Consider the following 20115-nt stretch of genomic DNA (forward strand, 5'->3'; position numbering starts at 1 on the left):
CAAATATAAATTGCTACGTTCTTTTTTATTATATTATACAATTTAAAATTATAGTATCATGTTACTATTAATTATAGATACTTGCTACAATTATATCAAATTTAATTATAAATCTAAATAAATAAAATAGATAACAATCAATATTATTTTTTTCTTTTTTACATTCAATATTTACTGTAAATATATAAAATAAAATAATAAAAATATGAGTAAAAAATAAATCATAATAATTAAAATTTAATTTATTAACTAATTAATCTTGTGTCCATAATAATAATAATAATAATAATAATTTTAATAATAATAATTATTAAATTATTAAAATTATTATTATTATTATTATTATTATTATTATTATTATTATTATTATTATTATTATTATTATTATTATTATCCACTAATTAAAGCAGCAGATAAAGAACTATATAATTAACGAACCATTATTGGAATAGGTGAGAATTATAGCATGAATTATTGTAGATATAACTATCTACTAATAAAATTGTGGATAGAATTAATTATTGTAGATACAACTATCTACTAATAAAATTATTGCATATGAATGAGAATTAGAACTATATCAATTAATATAATTAGAATAAATAAAAATATTGATAATTGATAATTAGTAATAATGCATTAAATATTGATTTGATATAATTATAATAAAGATATTTTCTTAAAATAATATAATTAGAATAAATTCATTTAAAAGAAAAATAAATTATGTATAATTTTCATAAATTACGATAATTTCTTTATTTATGTGTATGTATATATTAATTTTGTTAAATAATTCTAAATATTTTTTTATTTATATATACATATATATTAATTATACATAAAAATATTTAAATCACATATATTAAATATTTTTGTTATAATTATTTTCTTTTATATATATATATATTATTTTATAATGCGTGCATAGTCTCGGATTCATACCCAAACCGTATATAATTTTTTTTAGTGGAGCCATTTTAATTTTTGTTTTATTTTCTTTCACATATGTATTTTTTTTTAAATAGTGATATTTTTTTAAGTACACTTTTATTAAAAATCACATTACTAATCTAAAATACAAAAAGAGAAAAAAAGGTGATACATATATCCAAGAAAAAAAATAAACTTAAATATAAAAAAAATCTTATATTAAAACATTTAAAAATAACATATCCGATAAAAATAGTTGTAATAATATATAAATTGAGACAACAATTTAAATTTAAATTAATGTAAAACGAATTTAATCAAATACCAATATTAGAACTAAATTACTTAAATAATATTTAATCCATTATAGTCCTTAGACACGTATAGATTAGAGTCATTCTCGTAACGACAACCAACTGAAACATCATAAGTTTAGACATTTAGAATTCGTGCAAATTCAGACCATACTCTTATTAAATAAACTTCATCATCAGCTATCCATGCATTACGGCAAGGTATAGAATTGTCACACCGAAAAACTAAATTGACCCTTATTCCCCTCAATGGCATTGCATTGATGCACAAGAAGGCCGGTAATTTCTGAAAAAAGTCACAATATGTTATAAAATTATTTTAATAACGAAAAACTTAAAATAAAAAAATTTAAATATATTACCCATCGTTGAAATTGAATATCCGAGTTTGACACGAATTTAGCAAAACTGAACTTAAATTGAGAGAATTCAATCTCATTATGTGTTCCACTTCGAAGATCTTCGGGCAGACGTAGAAAGCATGGAGGGGATGGAACTTGAACTTGGCCTACAAAGCTCCGTGGAAACAATTCTTCAATCAAAAATTGAGTTCCTCCCAAGAAAACTAATTTTATCCACATTCTATTAGGTTGATCATAATATGTGAGTAGATCCAACCATCCTTCGGTAAAATAGAGTTTACTGCCTCTTCTTTGAACGCTTACCTCCATGTAGTTAGAACCCGAATCAGTGAATACAACTCGATGATTTATTTTATGGATGTAATACATTGTAAACGATTGCTGCAAAAGACAATCGCACTGGAACATTAGACGAAAAGAATAAGTTAGAGTAAGAGCAATCATTAAATTATCAAAAGAATAATATAATCAAATGAGTATATAAAAAGTACTATACAAAATTATAAATTGTACCTTAAAAGGATCAACTTCGATGAAAAATGAAGAATACATTCTATGAAGTAGTAAAAGAAGAATAATAAATTTAAAAAAAAAATGAGTTTACTCTCAGATCTATATTCATGTACCACAAAAAAATTCTATATATAGACTTTATTTAAAAAAATAAATATCTTATTATTAAGATTCCAAATCGAGATGAGTCCATCTGGTATACCTTTTTTCTTTAGAAAAAACGTTAATTTTGAGTATTTTGTTACTGAAATATTATTTATATCTAATTTATTTATAAAATTTTACTATGATTACCTAAAAACAAATTTCATATATGTATGTATTATTCCGTGCAGAAAAGGAACGTACATTAGTTTTCCAATTAAAAAACTTGAAATCTTAAAAATATATAAAAAAGTTTAGAAGATGTAATATCTAATTTAATAATGTTACGTAAGTAGAGGGGGTAATTAATATGGTTGCAGCTGTACACGATGAATCAGCGAGGAAGCAGATCACCGTCCATGTGGATGATTAATGGGCAGCCGTCTCTATCTCTCTGTTAATCAGTTGATCTCAATGGCGAGATTCTCCTTTCTTTAATCTCCACCTACTTCATCATACTTTTCTCATTCTCTTCTCTCACTCGCTAACACTCATAATATGGCGGAGGACAAGCACAGCACCAACTCCAACGCTAATGGCGTCTACGTGGAGGTCACCGGAGAAGAAGAATCTAATAATAATAAACGAGAGAGAAAGGGAAGCGAAAGCGAAAGCGAGAGCAGCATCACCTTATACCAAGTTCTTAACCGCCTCGCTTACGCTATTCTCTTCCCGGAGCCTTCTACCAGCGCCTCCCTGCTTAAACGGATCAAGATCTCCATCGCCGAAAACGCTCCGCTCCTTCCAGAAGCTTCTAGAAAATCCGCCCGCGACCTTCTCCTCTGGACTCGCCAAGGCAGCCCCTTTCGCGCCATCTTAGTCATCACCGTAACTTCTGAACTCCATCATCCAGCTCTTTCACTTTCCTAATTTAGTTAGTTTAGCTCCTTCTGGATTTTGTTTTCAAATTGAATTACTAGCCTTTTCTAATTAAAATGTTGATCAATCTTGTATGTGAAATCTACGAGTCTTCAATTTTGATTTGATCCAATTCCCCTTGCCACTGTTGTTGTTAGACGACATTTTCTTCATATTGTGCTCAAATTTTGATGCTACATAATAGTTTTGAACTAATATTTTTGACGTTATTACGAAATTGTAAGTTTTTAAAATAAAATGTATCTTCATATTTAATTTTTATTATAAAATTTTAAAAGTTAATTATATCTAATGTTTTTATAATAAATATTAAAGATTTTATCAAATGAAGAAAAGAAAAAGATATGAAATTTGTGTTTTACTTCTTCTAGTGAACTGGTACATGGGTTACCATTTTTCTTGTTAGAAGAGCTCTTTGGATAGTAGGCACCTTCAAGTTGGAATACCAAAAAGGAAAAAGAAAAGGTGCCACCGAAGTAAAATGATAGCATCTATCTAAATAGTTTAAAAATAATATTATTTTGATAATAAGTTTTAAAAATGGTAGTATATAGGTTAAAAAGCAAAGAGAAATAGAGTTGGTGGATATCATGATAATGCAACATAAGCTCATGAAAGGAATTTATAGAGAATTCATCTAGTGGATTTCCTCACATGGAGAAAGAAAAGGGGGGAGGGTATGTTCTTCTTGCCTCCGTAAGAATAGGCAAAACAATTGTCTCCGTCAATGCCAGATTAAGCATCAGATTGTCCTGTATATAAATAAATATTCGTGTATCAAGGTGTGTGATTTTTTCCTTGCCACTGCAGGTTGGGACAATTACTTCTGTTGCGCTCACAGGACTGCTTGTCTTCCTACTTTTCTTTCTGGCTGCCACCATAAACGCTGTTGTCATATCACTTCTTGTGTCTTTGGCAGCAGCTGGAGGATTCTTGGCTATTTTCTTTGCCTGTGTTGCAGCTGTATATGTTGGGGCACTATTAGTAGCTGCGATTGCAATTTCCGTTACCACATTTTGGGCAAGTGTTGCTGTTCTGTTCGCTACAGGTAACAAGTTTACTATTCAGAATCCAGATGATACCATATGCCATGTTTCAGATTGATATTTTGTACTGTTTTGCTATTCCATTATTGTGAAATGTTTCATCAATCGTGCGGTTTGAGTAGGTAGGCCATGAATATTTATGATTTGAACAAAATGTGCATCAAGATTTGAAATGCATACTTCTGTTGCAATTAGGCGAACTTTATGCGTATAAGTACACTGATACTTGCCGTATGTTATTTGAGAAAAACAACCTTTTCTACTCCCAATTGGCACCAGGGATGTAACGGGTTACATACTTATATGTCCATTATTTGAATGTTTCTTCACTTAGCTACTTCACAGTCAAAATAGTTGCCCCAGCATTGCCTGCTGGGGATGTATTACAATCTTTGGGTTTTCAACAAAATCACTGACTATTATGTGCAGATGACAACCACGAACGAGGCTCTGTGGCATCTATAACTTTAAAACTGCAACTGATATTGCTTTCTTTAAATATAAGTTTATATTTGATGTTTCCATGATAGTTTATGTGATTTTGCACTCTGTTTCTCTGTTTCCCATTTCTTCTTTTTCCTGTTGGTTTACACTATTATCTTTTGGAAACCAATGTGAATCAGGCTGGATTGGATTCTTTTACATCGTGTGGTTGGTAACTAGTAAGAGTTTCGGATATGCCAAACACACATTAAGTGCCACTGGCTCTGCAATCTCAACTTACTCTGCTGCGCGGCATGTCCGCCACCAAATGCGCAAAGATTCAGATTAAGAAGATCATAGATTGAAGCTTATTTATAAATCTCCAGTTTTTCTTTTGGCTGGTAGGGTGCTATGTTCATAAGATGTTAGGTGATATGTTTCGGATGCCTATCTTCGGTTTTCTTCTTATGTATGAACGGTGTTCATTTTATTATATATGGGCCTCTACGCTTGATGTTAATATAAAATAGTTCGCCTTTTCCCTGCGTATTGTACATCCTATTACAGATGAAATTACACTTTGTAAAATGATGTAATGTACAAACTAGTAACAATTGCTGTATTGGTGTAATGTTTAGAAAGGATGGTATGGCTTTGGTACTTTTGTTTTACCATTTTCTTTTTAATATTCATGTGTAGATAAACCATTAAAGGGTTTTCAGAAAATTTGGCTTTCTCGGGGTGTACGTGCAAAATGTATTCGTTTTGTTTGTTAAGTGGAAAAGTATAGGTAAACAATTCCTAATCAACCAATTTTAAACAACTGTAATTAATAATTATTAATTTTGTAATAAAAAAATATTTCATCTTCAAATTACTTCTTAAATTTTAATATTAGGATAATTATTTGCACATCTAGTGAATTGAACATTTAGTTATTATTAACTGTGCATGAGTAAATAGAATAAAAAAAATAACCATCTAATTAAAAAAATGAACATAATCATCTGCATATCTATTGAATTGAACATCTGATATATCTATTGTTCACATTGTTTAATATTCTCATTGTCTATTTATACTTTTTCTAAAATTTAAATAATCGTTAATTAGTGATAATTAATTAGTATGGAGTGTAGTTCAAAAATACTTCTTAGTTTGTTGTTGGTTAGTTCCTGATGGTTATCTAGCAGGAACAATGAAATCTATATATTATTTACATTTGTGACATGTTTTCACCACAAAATTATTCTTTATCACAACTTATGGTTTGAAAATTTGGAGAACTAATTTAAATTTAGAGAAAATTCTACTCTCGCCTCTACGAGATGCTAAAATGACATTCTCCTTCCCTCTATTTTATAAAGGAAAAGTCTAGGGGGCTAGCAATTTTGTTAAATTCTGGCCAGCATGTAACCAGCAAAGAAAAGTGAGCCATTAGATGAAATCTCACAACAATCTCACACCATTAAAACCATCTTGATGGCTATTTGATGGCTACAAATCACCAAAGTTGCTGGCCTCCTAACATTCCTCTTTTATAAATGTACATTCTTCTATCTTCTAACTTTTAAAAAACCTCATCTTTAGTCCATTTTAAACTTTTTGTGTTAACTAATGTTAACTTTATCTATTTTTTTAAAAAAATTATGAAAAAATACCCATTAACAAAAATTTTATTTTTTATCATTAAATTTTGCTTACCAAAATATTCTTTAATAAATTATTCTTTTATTGATTAAATTATATTTTAAAAAAATTATAATAATTATATTATTTTTTTCTAAAATACCCTTCAATAATTTTTTAATTATTAAATTATAATTTTACCAAAATTTTTGTTAACAATTTTTTTTATATTTTACTATTAATTTTTCGATATCTATATATATTATTTTAACATTAAATAAAAAATTTTAGTAAGATTATTTTTTCAATATCAATATGTATTAATTGTTATACATAATAACGGTGATAAGATTTTTTATTTAATGTTGAAATAATATATATTGATATAAAAAATTAATAGTAAATATAAAAATAATTGTTAACAAAAATTTTAGCAAAATCACAATTTAATAATTAAAAAATTATTGAAGGGTAGGTATCTTAAAAAAAATATAATTATTATTTTTTTGAACATATGTTGGTAAAAATACAATTTAATCAATAAAAGAATAATTTATTAAAGGATATTTTGGTACGCAAAATTTAATGATAAAAAATAAAATTTTTGTTAATGGAGATTTTTTCAAAAAATAATTTATTTTTTCATAAAAAATGGATAAAGTAAACATTAGTTAACACAAAAAAATTAAAATGGATTAAAGAGGAGGTTTTTCAAAAGTTAGAAGGGAGAGGAATGTACATTTATAAAATAGAGAGGATGAGAGTGTCATTTTAGCATCTCGTAGGGGAGGGGAGTAGAATTTTCCAAGGTTCTGAAAACCGGTTTGAACCGGTCGGTCGAACCGTGAACCGCTGCGAATAACAGTTCGGACAGAAGCTAAAACCGTCAGATTGAAAAACCGTCATTGGACCGCCGAACCGGTCAAAAACCGGTCGGTCGAATCGAACCGTGACCCGGCCGATTACCCTCTCCTCTCCAGTCTCTAGAACGCGAAGCAGCACTCACCTGGACGGCTAGACCTCGAGCTTCCGGCGCAACTTCCGTCCAGCCAACGTCAGCCAGCTCTGTTCGCGCAGCCACTTTCCATCGCGCAGCCAGCTCTGTTGATCTTCGAAAACCGAAACCATCGCCAGCGCCACTTTTGGTCGTGCAGCATTGCAGCCACTTCCCACGGCGCCAGCTCTGTTCCATATAGGGGTGGCAGTGGGGCGGGTAGGGGCGGGTTTTTGCCCTACCCGACCCCGCCCCGCCCTCCTTGCACTCCAATACTACCCGCCCTACCCCTACCCGCGGGTAGTAGCCTGCCCTACCCTAACCTGCCCCACGGGTACCCGCCCCGTCCCTATCCGCCCCTATAAAAATTAAATAACATTTTAATTTTTACACATTTATATATAAATTAAGATACAAACAGAAGCAACAGTGTCAAATAACTTGAAATTAAAAAAAAAAAAATTAATGTTTCATCACTACAAATTTAATGGTATAATAAAGAAATTGCATAAAAAGAGTCTTCAATCATTATTCTTGATCACTTTTCATATCTTCATCATCATTAAAGGTTTGAAGGTCAAGATTCAAACTTAAAAATCAAAAGAGGTAGAAATTAATAAATTAATTAGTATTATGTAAAAAATTAACATAAATAAATATTAAGTAATAAAGGAAACAGAAACAAACATTAAAACAGAGAAAAAGGAAAATATATTAAGGTAAAATGCAACCTGCTCCTGGTATTCCTTTGCATATTGCTTTGCCCTCCTATAAATGAGCTTGCGGCTCTCAACTCTCTTCTTCTTTGCAGCATTAAACTCCTCCTTTTTTCTTCAAGGCCCATTCCTCCTCCCTCTTCTGCTTCTTAAGCACAGACTCGGGAACAATTGCTTTCACCTCCTCACCCATCTATGCCATTCATTCAAAATAAAAATCTCAGTTATAATTAACATCCAACAAAGAATTCATTAGTTTCAATTATTATACTGACACATTTCAGCTCCAACTCAAAAGCTAAATATTCAGTGTTTCAAATAAGAAAACTACATGCTCTCTTAAACAATAAAAAATAGGTCATTTCAATGTTTTTTAACAATGGAAATCCATTTACATCAAATTCATACTAATAACAGAGAACTTTCAATGATTTTTTAACAATGATAATCCAATTTTCCACACAACATGCTGAATACAAGCTAATCAGATCACGAGATATAATAGGAATAATACGGACAAATCAAACGAGCGACAGAAAAGAAATGAAGCCGAAGCAAGGAATGAAAATCAACACAATTGAATGAGACAAATAATGAACAAGACATAATAATAAAAACAATACACAAAATTAAATTAAAAAAAATGGGAGTTTAATCAGGAAAGCATTGAAGGAGTCTTTTAGGAGTGTAGTTTCAAGTAATATTTCTTATGAAAATAAAAAAAAAAAAGCTTTAGCACCATATGTTTTACCGTATTCATTTATAACTGAAAAGTAGCATAATCCATAACTGCATGTTGCATCCAAAAGAAAAATTGTTGCAGATGAAATGAATAAAAAATCAGATTTACAATTTTATCGAATTAAAACATCAGATTTAAAATTTATAGATTTAAAACATCAACAACACAAAATCAAAATTCAAAGCATCAACAATTAACATCACAAAATCAACCATCAACACCACAAAATCAGATTATCAACTATCAACAACAATCATAAATAATATTATGAGTCTAGTTTAACTATTTTAACATAAAAAATAAATCATAAAAATTAACTTAAAAACAAACTGAAGAAGAGAGTCGGAGAGGAGTGCTTACCAGTTAGCAGAAAGACGATGAGGGAGAGGCGAGCAGAGACCAGAGATCGCAGACTGGAGAGGCGAGCCGGCGAGGACAGTGACGGTGAGAACAGTGACACTGAGGAGAAAAGTGGGAGCGACGCCGATGTGAGCTCGATGAGGGACAACGACAAGGTGACCGACGATGGCTGTGACGATGCCGGCCGGCTGCAGTGACGGGCGAGCTTTGACGGCGACTGACTGGTGGTCTGGTGCAGCTGAGCAGAGGCGGTCGGCCTTGGAGAAGAGCTGAAGAGGGCGGCATCCTTGGAGAAGAGATGAAGTCTGCAGAGGTGTGAATTGAGGGTTGGGATTTGGGAACTAAAGGTAAGTGGCGGTGGGTGAGATATGAAGACTGAACCCTAATCCCAAAAATTATGTATTTATATATGTACACTCCGGGGCGGGTAGGGGCGGGTTTATCATGAACCCGACCCCGCCCCGCTCCGTTCAACTACCCGCCTGATATGAACCCGCCCCGCTCCGGGTCGGGTTTAAACCCGTCCCGATCGGGTAGGGGCGGGGCGGGTACCCGCGGGTTCGGATTCTACTGCCACCCCTAGTTCCATACTTCCACCCCGTTAGCCACTGTCTTGCCTCTTGCAAGCCACTATCCCCGTCAGCTCTGTTTTTTTTTTCAGGCTTCCAGCTTCTAGCCCTAAGTATTTATTTTTTTTTGTAATAATAATTGTTGAATAATTGATTGCGATAAGGATCATTGCCGGAAACGAGCCTTTTCCCATGTCTCCCGAACACAAAGCCAATTGAGATGAAAGCTTATATTTGCTCCTTTACTTCTGTTGTCGGCATACTGGTCTTGGCCTTTATTGATTAGTGATTAGCTCTGGTTCATTACTGATTTTGTGTGTTGTGTTTTACTGTTTTGTTTTGTGATTTAATTGTACCTAGATTGTGACTCTTGATTATTTGATGGCAATTATTGCACTGTTTCTGACTGGTTAGTGATTAACTCAGTGCTCAATTGTTCATTTGTTCTTCACTTGTTCATCATTTTTTTTTGTTTTTTTACGCTCTGTTTCTATCTTTCGAAGGTCTGGTTGACTGGTTGTGTTGTTAATTTTTGTTGAACGATTATTTGATTGTTGGTTTACTATGGTTCTGCTGCTGTTTATTGATTATTGATTATTTCGAAGCTCTGTGCTGCTGTTTTTGTATTGTGATTTTAATTTACTAATTATTGATTTTGAATGTCTTGTGATTGTTGATTAGTGATGTATTGCTGACTTGTGTTTGTTTGACTGTTTTGTGATTTACATGTGCTTGGATTGTGACTACTTTGCTGATTTATTGAGTAACATGATAAAGGTGCATTAAAATGTCAAGTTTAGCTCTGGGTTATTGTGAAATCCTTTTGCTTTTCCTGATTTATTTTGAGTATCTTCAAGTGAATACAATTTTGCTGTGAGAACAGAGACACCTCTCTTGATTAGAAATTTGTGGTATGTTAGGTAGCAGGTTAGAATTAGGTGCCAATAGCTTTGAGTCTAGCTATGGAAGAATGAGGTTTCTGAACTTCTAGTTTGTGTTAAATGATATGGAGTGTATAGCTGCTATTTCGAGGAACTTTCATTCTTTTTTTTTTTTTTTTTGTGAGGAAATCTAGATTCTTTTTCTTTGTTGCTTGGACAAATTTAAACTAAAGTTGGAAATTGTTTGATATTTTTTGGTATTTTTTTTATGTAATTGCTTTATTAATCAATGTCATCACAACAAACATTTATAGGATGAAGAAAGGATTTTGGTTTCTCTTATAGCAAACTTTGAAAGCAAAAGCTTAAGTTTATTAAAATATTTAAATTTGTACTTTATCTAAAGGTCTTAAACTGATAATATTTTATGTAGTGCTTTAAATTTAGATGATATTTTAAAGTTTATATTAGATTATAATTATGTTTTAGAGTGTTTATTTATAATTTATTTATTATTTTAATATAAAACAATTTTTTCGGTTAGACCACAATTAAACTGGTTGAACTCTTAAACCAGTAAATCAGTAATTAAAGCGGTTTGATAACCGGTTCAGTTTTCAAAACCTTGAAATTTTCTCTTTAATTTACGAGAGAAATTTGATGGATTGTATTTGACCATTTTCTCAAAAGATAACTATCAAGATGTGATTGTAATTATACATGTGAATTAATTTCATTAGGATTGCACATTTCAATGTTCCCCTGCGTGCTTCCTTCTGATAGCCATGGCAACTATCCTCATGGAATCTGTACTTTTTTTTTTTATTCTGATGGACTGCTCCCACAACAACAAATAGCATGCCCTTTTAGGGTACAATCACGGGCCAGGTACCAAAACAAAAATTAAACAAGCTAGTAGCTAGCTACATAAAAAAGCTGGCCCGAGTCCTAATAAAAATAGTAAAAATAAGTGTGTATATATTAGAAATAACAAATAAATAACGGACCCAGACAAAAAAAAAAAAAAAAAAAAAACCAAATAAGTAACGGATGGAAATATGGGACAAGAGGAATGAAACTGATGTAATAGCTGTGTGTATTTAATATACAGGTTTGATTAATAAAATTCTTCCAGATCTCAACAGTTTCATGGCCGAGCCGAAGGGCTGCTAAGTTCTATAATTTGGTGCATTGGTAATAAAATTTGTGTAATGTCAATTTATATATATATATATATATATTTTTATTTGTAATCATGTATATTATTATTCTTTGTAATTCATTGAAAACTAGATGCAAATGATCCTTAGGGATGATGTTCGTTCGTTATGGTTGTTCAAGAACGATAAAATGACTTGAAAAAAAATGTTTAGTTAAAGTCATTACCTTAGCTTATTATCATATGACAGAGTGTGAAATGTGATACATATTCCATCTTACGATAAAAAGGTCACAATTCAGTAAGTCACAAACGTATTATTTTTATAGAGTTATAGGTAAGGTTATATTTAACTACTGCTATCTCATGTTCATCATTTCAATGAACGTAATTTATTTCAATAAGGAAATGGAGGCAGTAAATATCACAAAGTGGAGAGCTTCTCTTACGTGATAATTTTTCTCAAAGAGTTCTGTGATATATATATATATGGGGCACTCTACTGTAAAGATTAAGGTTGTATATAAAGAGAATTAAATTCATTTTATAATTATTTTTTATTATTTTATTAATGTTCAAAATGTGGGTTTTATTATTTTCAATTTCTCTTTCATCACATAAAAAAAAATCTGTAAAATTACATCTTTACCATATAATTCACATATATATACACGTCAATATTTGTAATGAGTTATTTTCAACCATGTTAAGTGTATAAAAAAGGTAAATTCTACTCTATCTTTTCTAAAATAGAGGATAAATTACTCCTTGTGACATATACAGTGATTATTCATAAATTATTCTTCTACCAGAGTTTTAAGATTCACGTTATCTTCTCTTTTCTTTTCAATTGACGCGATGTTTCTCTTGAAACTTGATAGTAGTGTTATTTTTATAATCTGCACCAAATACATCTCTTCTTCAATTTTAAAACCATAATTCCTCTCAAATCCAATCACCATTTCCAATCAATTAGGTTAGGATTTTAAACTTGTTCATATGCTTTCAATCTCTCATTTCAACTAGCACATCTATTAATTTTTCAACTCTCTCTTTCCTCATATTTTCTTCCTAGTATTTTTCTTAAAATTCAGTCGGATCAACAATGATACTCCTCTTCAGATAACCAACCCTCGTAGTCTTGTATAACTATATAACAAAAACAAACTAAAATATTAGTTAGTCATAAAAACAATGAGTCAATAATTACCATCTTAAGATTTTTATTATCTGAATAATGATTGAAAAATAATTTAAGAGCAATTAAAGATAAAAATAAAATAAAATACCTTGGTGTTTCCTTTCACGCACCAATTACCATCATTTTTAACTAATATATCAGAAATTTCTATCAGTTTTTTAGCTCTCTCGTTTTTAGGATTTTCTAGCGATCGTATTAGAGATAGCAATTAGATTTGACGATCTCATTTGAACTTTAAAACTCTAGTTAAAAGATAATTTATCAATAATCATTGTATATGCCACAAGGAATAATTTACCCTTTATTTTAGAGAGGACATGATAGAGTTCACCATAAAAAAATCAATTATTAATATATTAAAATATAAAATATATATTAAAAATAAATTAAATTAAACTACATATGTATTTATATATAAATACATTATAATTAATTTGTTATCTGATTTTTTGTATGTATATAGTATTTTTTAACTATTTTAGTATGCATCGTCTTGATTCCATTTTTTTTAATTTTTGGAAACAGCATAATTTATTTTCCTACCCTCATGAAAGTATGATTCTTTCTGTTAAGCTTGATATTCAAGATTTGAACTAAATTAAAAAAGATCTGCCTTTCACGTGTTGATATATCCCATTAATTTTATATATCTGATTTAGAGACATAAAGATTTTTTTAAATCCTTTTATTTATATTTGTAACATGTATTTTAAATTTATTGAGGTCTAAAATCATATTAATTTTTGCAACAATTAATAAATATTAAATAAAGTTAAAAAAAATTTTCTCCTTAGCATTACAGTATTATAATGAATAATATTATATATCTAAATCTTTTTATAAACTAAATCCAATCAAGCTAAATAATAAAATTTACAATAATACTAGTTATAACTGATTTTTATTATGTTTACCAATTTAGTTGAACTTAATTAACAAAAAAAAATTGAATGTGTAACATTATTCATAATATTTACGGTAACCATAATATTGTTGTCGCAAATGTGATTGAAATTGTTAAATGCAAACTTACAAATTGAAATTTGGTATTTATAATGATTTATGTTAAATATTTAAACATCAAAAATTACAAGATTACAAATTTATTAAGACAACTAGATTTAATCATCACACTTAAACAATTTTTCTCTTCAAATATAAATCCTAACATTATTAGTACGCATCTTTGATATTTTGATTACCATTATAATAAAATCAAAAGTGAAAATAGAAGAAGAATTAGAAAATTGAAAAAGAGAAAAATAAAAAATATTTTATTTATTAAAACAAACTTTATAATTTTTTCGGTCACAAAAAAAAAAAAACTTTATATTTCTTTCATTTCTCTCTAAGAACTCTACCAATTTTCTCTTCTACACTTTTGCAGCTTCATCCTAAACTTCTTCAAGTTGATTAGTCTTTTTCACTAATAAATAATTAAAAAAATTTAAATAAATATTATAAATTAAATGATTAAACAAAATTATTGTTCTTAATAAACTCGTAAAACCACTTCCAAATATTATATAAAACTTTGTAGACTATGTGGCTTTTTTCTTTTTTTCTTCTCATCATTGACACTAATTTTTATATATATCTAACAGCACCTAATTATTTTCTATTTGAGGATAACTGAAATACAAAAATATATAAAGACAAATAAAAAGAAGCAATCAAAATTATTAGGCTTGTCCTTTGCCATTCCAATCTGGTCTGCCTAATGTGAACTCCAAACTTGGATTCTTGCACTCTAAATTATTATTAGATCCTGACAAACTGCTCTTGATTTGGGTTGAATCACACGCCTGTATGGGAAAATAATATTTGATTAAACAATAATTTATCATTATTTATGATAAATGAGATATTGGGAAAATACTTTATTCTATTTTTTTTTCTTTTATCTATGTATTGCGTATATCTTTTTTTGGAGATCAATTCCAATTTACAAGAGAATACCAATATTAGTACCTGCTGGATTTGATGGCCTATGGATTGAGACTGAAACATTGATATTGGTCTGAAACCATCTATGTCGTTTGAATTAGCTTGTGGCCATGGGTCCCTATTGCTGATCAAAACCATTAAAGATCAGAAGTGATAAAAAAATTTGGATTATTAGCCATTAACAGTAACAAAAATCCAATAAAACTTATACTTAGGGACAACTGATCCAATCTCCACAACTGTGTTGTTATTGATGAAATTTCTTGTATGTCCTATCCTCCTATGATATTTTAATTAACAAACATGCATACCCTAACTAACTTAATAACCAAGAGTAGAAGCGCTATTTATCCCAAAAAAATAACTATCAATAAACAGTAGTTATTATAAAATCTAATAGAACATCATATTTCAGGTATTTAATTTTATATCTTTCAGTAATTAAAGTGGTGATAGGAGAATTTAGGGTATGGTACTGATGTAATAAAGGATACATCTTTTTGGGATCATCAATTTAAACTTTTACACTTCAATGAATTAGCCAGTTAGTACATGCAACTTACTAGATTTGAGTGATCTCAAACCATAATTGATCATATATTCTTTTTTCTGGAATAGAATAGTACTACTATAATAGTCAAAAGATATCTATCATCACCGTTAGAATTTGAAAAATATGCATATCAATTATACAAAAAAGAAGTTCCAAAACTATTATTTGAATTACAAATTTATTTCGACCTATTAATGTTTGTAATAAGAAATTTACATATCTATGCATATATATTAGATATAAGTGACAAACCCTTGGTAAAGAAAGATTCAAAAAAATAATTTTGAAGCGGTTAACAAAGTTTTTGGCCAAACTATACAACTCCACTTTTGCCTTATTTTTCATTATTCTACTTTATCTTATATATATATATATATCTCCCGTCCCTTGTTAACAATGAATGGACTTGGTAGAATTTCATGATCATCTTATTATTCCATTCCATGTACGGCATGATTCGTGAAGATGTATTCCATGAGAATCTATCTACTAAGATTTCTCGGTGGAAACATATCTAACACAATCAATTAAAGAAGTACCATTTCCCGGTAAAAGAAAACTAAGTAAGATGTATGTGAAGGATTATTGGCTCATTTTGGGTTTTATGCTATGTACTTGAGGATGGAATAAGAACCACACTTTTTTTATTTTTATTTTTATCGACAATATTCGAACAATTCTAAAGGGAGAAAAGGAAACGAAATTAACGAGCGAGGGAAAGAATAAAAAGTGAATGAAGCCGTGTAATTGGATTGCTTTCCTTTTATCCCAATGAACGAACGTTTGATTATTATGTCTAGTAGCTTTCTCTGTTACACACATACCAAAGGCGAAAAAAATTCGGTGAGTTACCAAAAGATATAAAAAGTAACCAAAAGAAAGAAGAAAAATCAAACACAATAAGTAAAGTAAAAGCTGCCACAAGAACCCTTTTTAATCTTCATTAGAAAAAACAAAACATATGTGGTGGTGGTGGACGTGGGTTTTGCATTGATTTCTAAGCGATACCATGCAAAAGCAAAAGCAAAAAATAAATCAAACTAACACAAAAGCATTATCCGAAAATAATTATTATTAAATACGCATACTTTTTTTTATATATATAATAAGCACATAAACCATATGAATGAATTAACTTTTTAATATATGATATATAGTACCTTGAAGAATTATTACTCCATAGTGTTGGGGTGGAAGAATAATCCATATCTTGTTGGCCTCTTTGCTCTTGAAATTGACGCATACCACTGCTTCCCATTGGAGGAGACATTTCATCCTCTCCTGATCCATCCGAAAGCCCTGAAAAAAGATCACTCCAATAATTTGAAATTCATATATGTGTTTACTAGCATGATATGTGTGTGAATGCATGCATGCATCTTTATAATTTATTTTTACCACATATATATATATATATATATATATATATATATATATATGTGAATCTGTGTTAAGAGTACTAATGGCATATATATTATGTGTGGGGAAAAGACTTAAAGGGCTTGCATTTTGTGTCAGGTAAGGGACTCTGCAAAAACAAGGCAACACTCATGCGGTAAAATTAAAATAATTAATATATAATATAAATACATGATGATTAATTTTTAGTATATATATAGAATAATTTTACCAAACAAAAGAGTAATTCTTCGCTAAAGAAGAAGTAGCGTGGCATTTTTGTTTGAAATTGGTATGAAAATTAAGTAATAAAAAATGAGATTGGTTGAATGAAGAATGCGAATTACCCGAAGAAGCTGCAGGCTTGTCAGTAGTCTTAACAGTTCGATACATCTGTGTTGAAGAAGAAAAAGAAGAAGCCATAAAATTAGCAGTAACCCAGATTGAAGTCGTATATATTAGAGAAATTACACAAAGTGGTGAATGATGAGTCCGATTTAGATCCGTTTGGGTTTGATGTCATTAATGATGAGGTTGAAGAGAAGCTAGCTTTGTATTATTACAATATGATGAGTTTACTTTATTGTCCCTTTTTCTTTTGAAAGAAACTATACCTGCAAATGGCTTTTGACATGGGCTAATGTGAGATCTTTGACATCCATCAACTCAAGTACGGACTTGGGTGTTGCTCCTAAAATTCACCATCTATCTAACATTAGCACCCCAATTTCAAATTACCTCCCACCATATATCAAATTAAATTAAATTAAATTAAATTATTACTTTCATGGCCACCAAGAAGCTCAACGGCGTGAACAAATCGAGCATGGAGGGTGCTAGTCCACCGCATCCTGGGCGCCCTCATGCTCCTCTTGCTTGGCAGCTTAGACAAGAACCTTGACCCGTAGTGGTGGTGCAATGGATGATGCTGATGGCTTGGGATCCCATTATTGAACCTACTTGTGGCAGCAGCCACCGCCGCAACCCTATTATTATAAGGCCCTCCTGCTCCCCCGGAATTCAAGAAGGAAATGGGATCTAAACCCACTCCCACTGGGAAAGGAGAAGAAGATGCAGGCATGTGATGATATAAGCACATCTTGGGATTTGGATTATTGTGATCCCTATCCATGGGTAAGAAAGGGAAAGAACGGTTGTGATAAACGGGGATCCCTTTGATGGGTCTCAAGGCTTCGTTTATGTGGTTCATGTTAGTTGGCAGTGATGGTGGCGGTGGCGGTGGTTCTCGTCTTCCAAGAGAGAGGTCGGTGTGATGTCCTCCGGCATAGCTGGTGGTGGTTGGAGGGCTTATGTGAAGGGAAAGATCAGGAACACAAGAAGTAGAAGCAGAAGCAGAAGCAGAAGTAAAAACCCCTTCCAAGGGCATCTTAATTCTTTAGAACAACTTTATGGTGACAGAAATAAACAAGAGATGAGGAAAAATGAAATTAAAGATTTGCTTTTAGTTTAGTAGGCTTTTCCCGGAAAAAGAATAATCTGGAAAGCAAGGGTAGCTAGGTAGAAGAGAAAGAAAAGAGACGATGATGGATTTGAGTTTTGTTTTCCTCGAGACGAGTATTTCTCGGAAAATGACACTAGCTAGCAGCTACCTAGCCATCATACATACACTCACATTTTTATAAATCCATCAATCCTCTCCTCTACTCTATTCTTTTCTATTCATATACATTCTTTTCATTTCTTTTAATGCTCTTGCTTTAAACAAAAACTAAAATAAATTAAAGAGAAAGTCTAGAGAGTCAGCAACTTTTGTGTTTTGTGTCCAGCGCTTAACTATTAAAAGAAAAGTAAGTAATCTCCCACTATTAAATGTAATCTCACACCATTAATAAAAATATTATTGATGGCCAATTGATAATTATAAAACACAATTTATCCTTCTATTAAACTTTTTATCAGCCTACTTTTCACCGATTACAATGAAGGAAATGTACCATTATGAAATTCGATCATGTTAAAAAAAATTTAAAAAAAAAAGTCAGAATTTATTTTATTTAAATTTTTTTTGTTATTAAACACTTTTGTATAAAATTATACTATTCAATTTACGAATCTATTCATTAATTTAAATAATCTAAAAAGTCACCAATACAAAATATTCATTTTTAATTTATTAAAATTTGTGATATTTTATTTTAATTCATGTAAAAAATTTTCAAAAAAATGTAAAATTTTACAGTTCAAAAATCTAATTTTAGTTGGTTTTCATTTGACAAAGGCATAAAAGGTTTAAGCTATCTTAACATACATCATAAAGTACTCCAATATATGGGTGTTATCGGTTCGATTTTGGACCAAAAACTAATCGAACCGATATGTTTGGTTCTTACAATACATAACCGTTCGGTTTGTTGTTTTTACAATAACCGAATCGAACAGAACCGAACCAATAACGGTTTGGTAAAGTCGGTTTTTTCGGTTTTTAATTCCTAATGAAAAGAATATAAATAACAATAATTAGAGGTTTAAAATAGTCAATAAATTAAAATAATAAGAGTAAAACATTGAAATGGTTAGGGATTAAAGATTTTTGTTGTTATGTTAAAGGTTAAAATGGTTAAAATATTAAAATGTATGTATATATTCGGTTCGATTTTTATTAAATCAGCCAAAAATCGAACCGAACCGATCGATTTTATAAAAAAAAAACAAAAAAATCGATTTTTTCGATTTTTAAGTCGGTTGTTATAATTTTCGGTTCGATTTTGCGGTAATTTTCGGTTCGGTTCGGTAACTTACACCCCTACTCCAATATATATATATAATTTGGTAAATACTCATGAAAATAATATTATAAATATGTCAAACTATCAAATGATTTGTAATGTCATTTTCATTTAAATGTGTCTTCATAAAAGTATTTACTAATATAATTTGTCATTTCATATGTTAGATCAGCATTTTTCAATAACAAAATAAAAAATAACATTTTACATTTATAGGACAAAGGCCCAAAAAATATTTTAAAGAAATAAAAAGAACATATCCAAACCAAACCTTACTTTTTGGAAGTTAGGTTATTAGAACAAAAACAACTTGACGTACAATTTTTTAAAAAATAAAGTAAAAATTGATTGTTGATCCCCATTTTATGTACAGAAAGAACTAAAATTTTGTGTTATTTATTCTATTTATTAAGATGCGTACAAGGTTTTTTTTAAAAAAAAAAAAAAGAAATATCACTGTATTCGACCTTAGATAAATACTAAAAAAGAAAACCCTTAAAAAGACAATGTATCACAGGATTGCATGTCATATTGTCATTTAAGATTTTTGCTAGTTTCAAGAAGCAGAACATAGGCACACAGATGGAAAGGATTTATTTAATATG

The 20115-nt window shown here is 30.2% G+C and overlaps 2 protein-coding genes and 1 long non-coding RNA gene across 6 annotated transcripts; 1 reads left to right on the forward strand and 2 right to left on the reverse strand.

Moving 5' to 3' along the window:
• Positions 1–2531: 2531 nt before the first annotated feature.
• Positions 2532–5274, forward strand: LOC112733751 (uncharacterized). The gene is made up of 3 exons (XM_025782820.3): positions 2532–3094; positions 3956–4193; positions 4815–5274. The coding sequence occupies exons 1-3, from the start codon at positions 2765–2767 to the stop codon at positions 4961–4963; spliced, it is 717 nt and encodes a 238-aa protein (XP_025638605.1). The 5' UTR covers positions 2532–2764; the 3' UTR covers positions 4964–5274.
• A 1640-nt stretch (positions 5275–6914) lies between these two features.
• Positions 6915–9436, reverse strand: LOC114925043 (uncharacterized). Of its 2 annotated transcripts, none has more exons than XR_011870026.1 (3): positions 9056–9432; positions 7969–8146; positions 6915–7596 (listed from the first exon to the last, which is right to left on the reverse strand). It is a non-coding gene; the product is annotated as an uncharacterized lncRNA (long non-coding RNA). The 2 variants fall into 2 exon arrangements; XR_011870025.1 differs by lacking the exon at positions 6915–7596 and adding an exon at positions 7611–7826 and having other exon boundaries at positions 9056–9436.
• A 4863-nt stretch (positions 9437–14299) lies between these two features.
• LOC112733752 (transcription repressor KAN1) lies at positions 14300–18451 on the reverse strand. Of its 3 annotated transcripts, none has more exons than XM_025782821.3 (6): positions 17547–18451; positions 17378–17454; positions 17111–17156; positions 16526–16664; positions 14837–14936; positions 14300–14670 (listed from the first exon to the last, which is right to left on the reverse strand). In XM_025782821.3, the coding sequence occupies exons 1-6, from the start codon at positions 18148–18150 to the stop codon at positions 14548–14550; spliced, it is 1089 nt and encodes a 362-aa protein (XP_025638606.1). In that variant the 5' UTR covers positions 18151–18451; the 3' UTR covers positions 14300–14547. The 3 variants fall into 3 exon arrangements, with proteins under 3 accessions (XP_025638606.1, XP_072068760.1, XP_025638610.1); XM_072212659.1 differs by having other exon boundaries at positions 14837–14930; positions 17547–18450; XM_025782825.3 differs by lacking the exons at positions 14300–14670; positions 14837–14936 and adding an exon at positions 15993–16174 and having other exon boundaries at positions 17547–18441.
• Positions 18452–20115: the final 1664 nt, after the last annotated feature.

Source organism: Arachis hypogaea, chromosome 13 (assembly GCF_003086295.3).
Source record: "Arachis hypogaea cultivar Tifrunner chromosome 13, arahy.Tifrunner.gnm2.J5K5, whole genome shotgun sequence".
Lineage (NCBI taxonomy): Eukaryota > Viridiplantae > Streptophyta > Magnoliopsida > Fabales > Fabaceae > Arachis > Arachis hypogaea.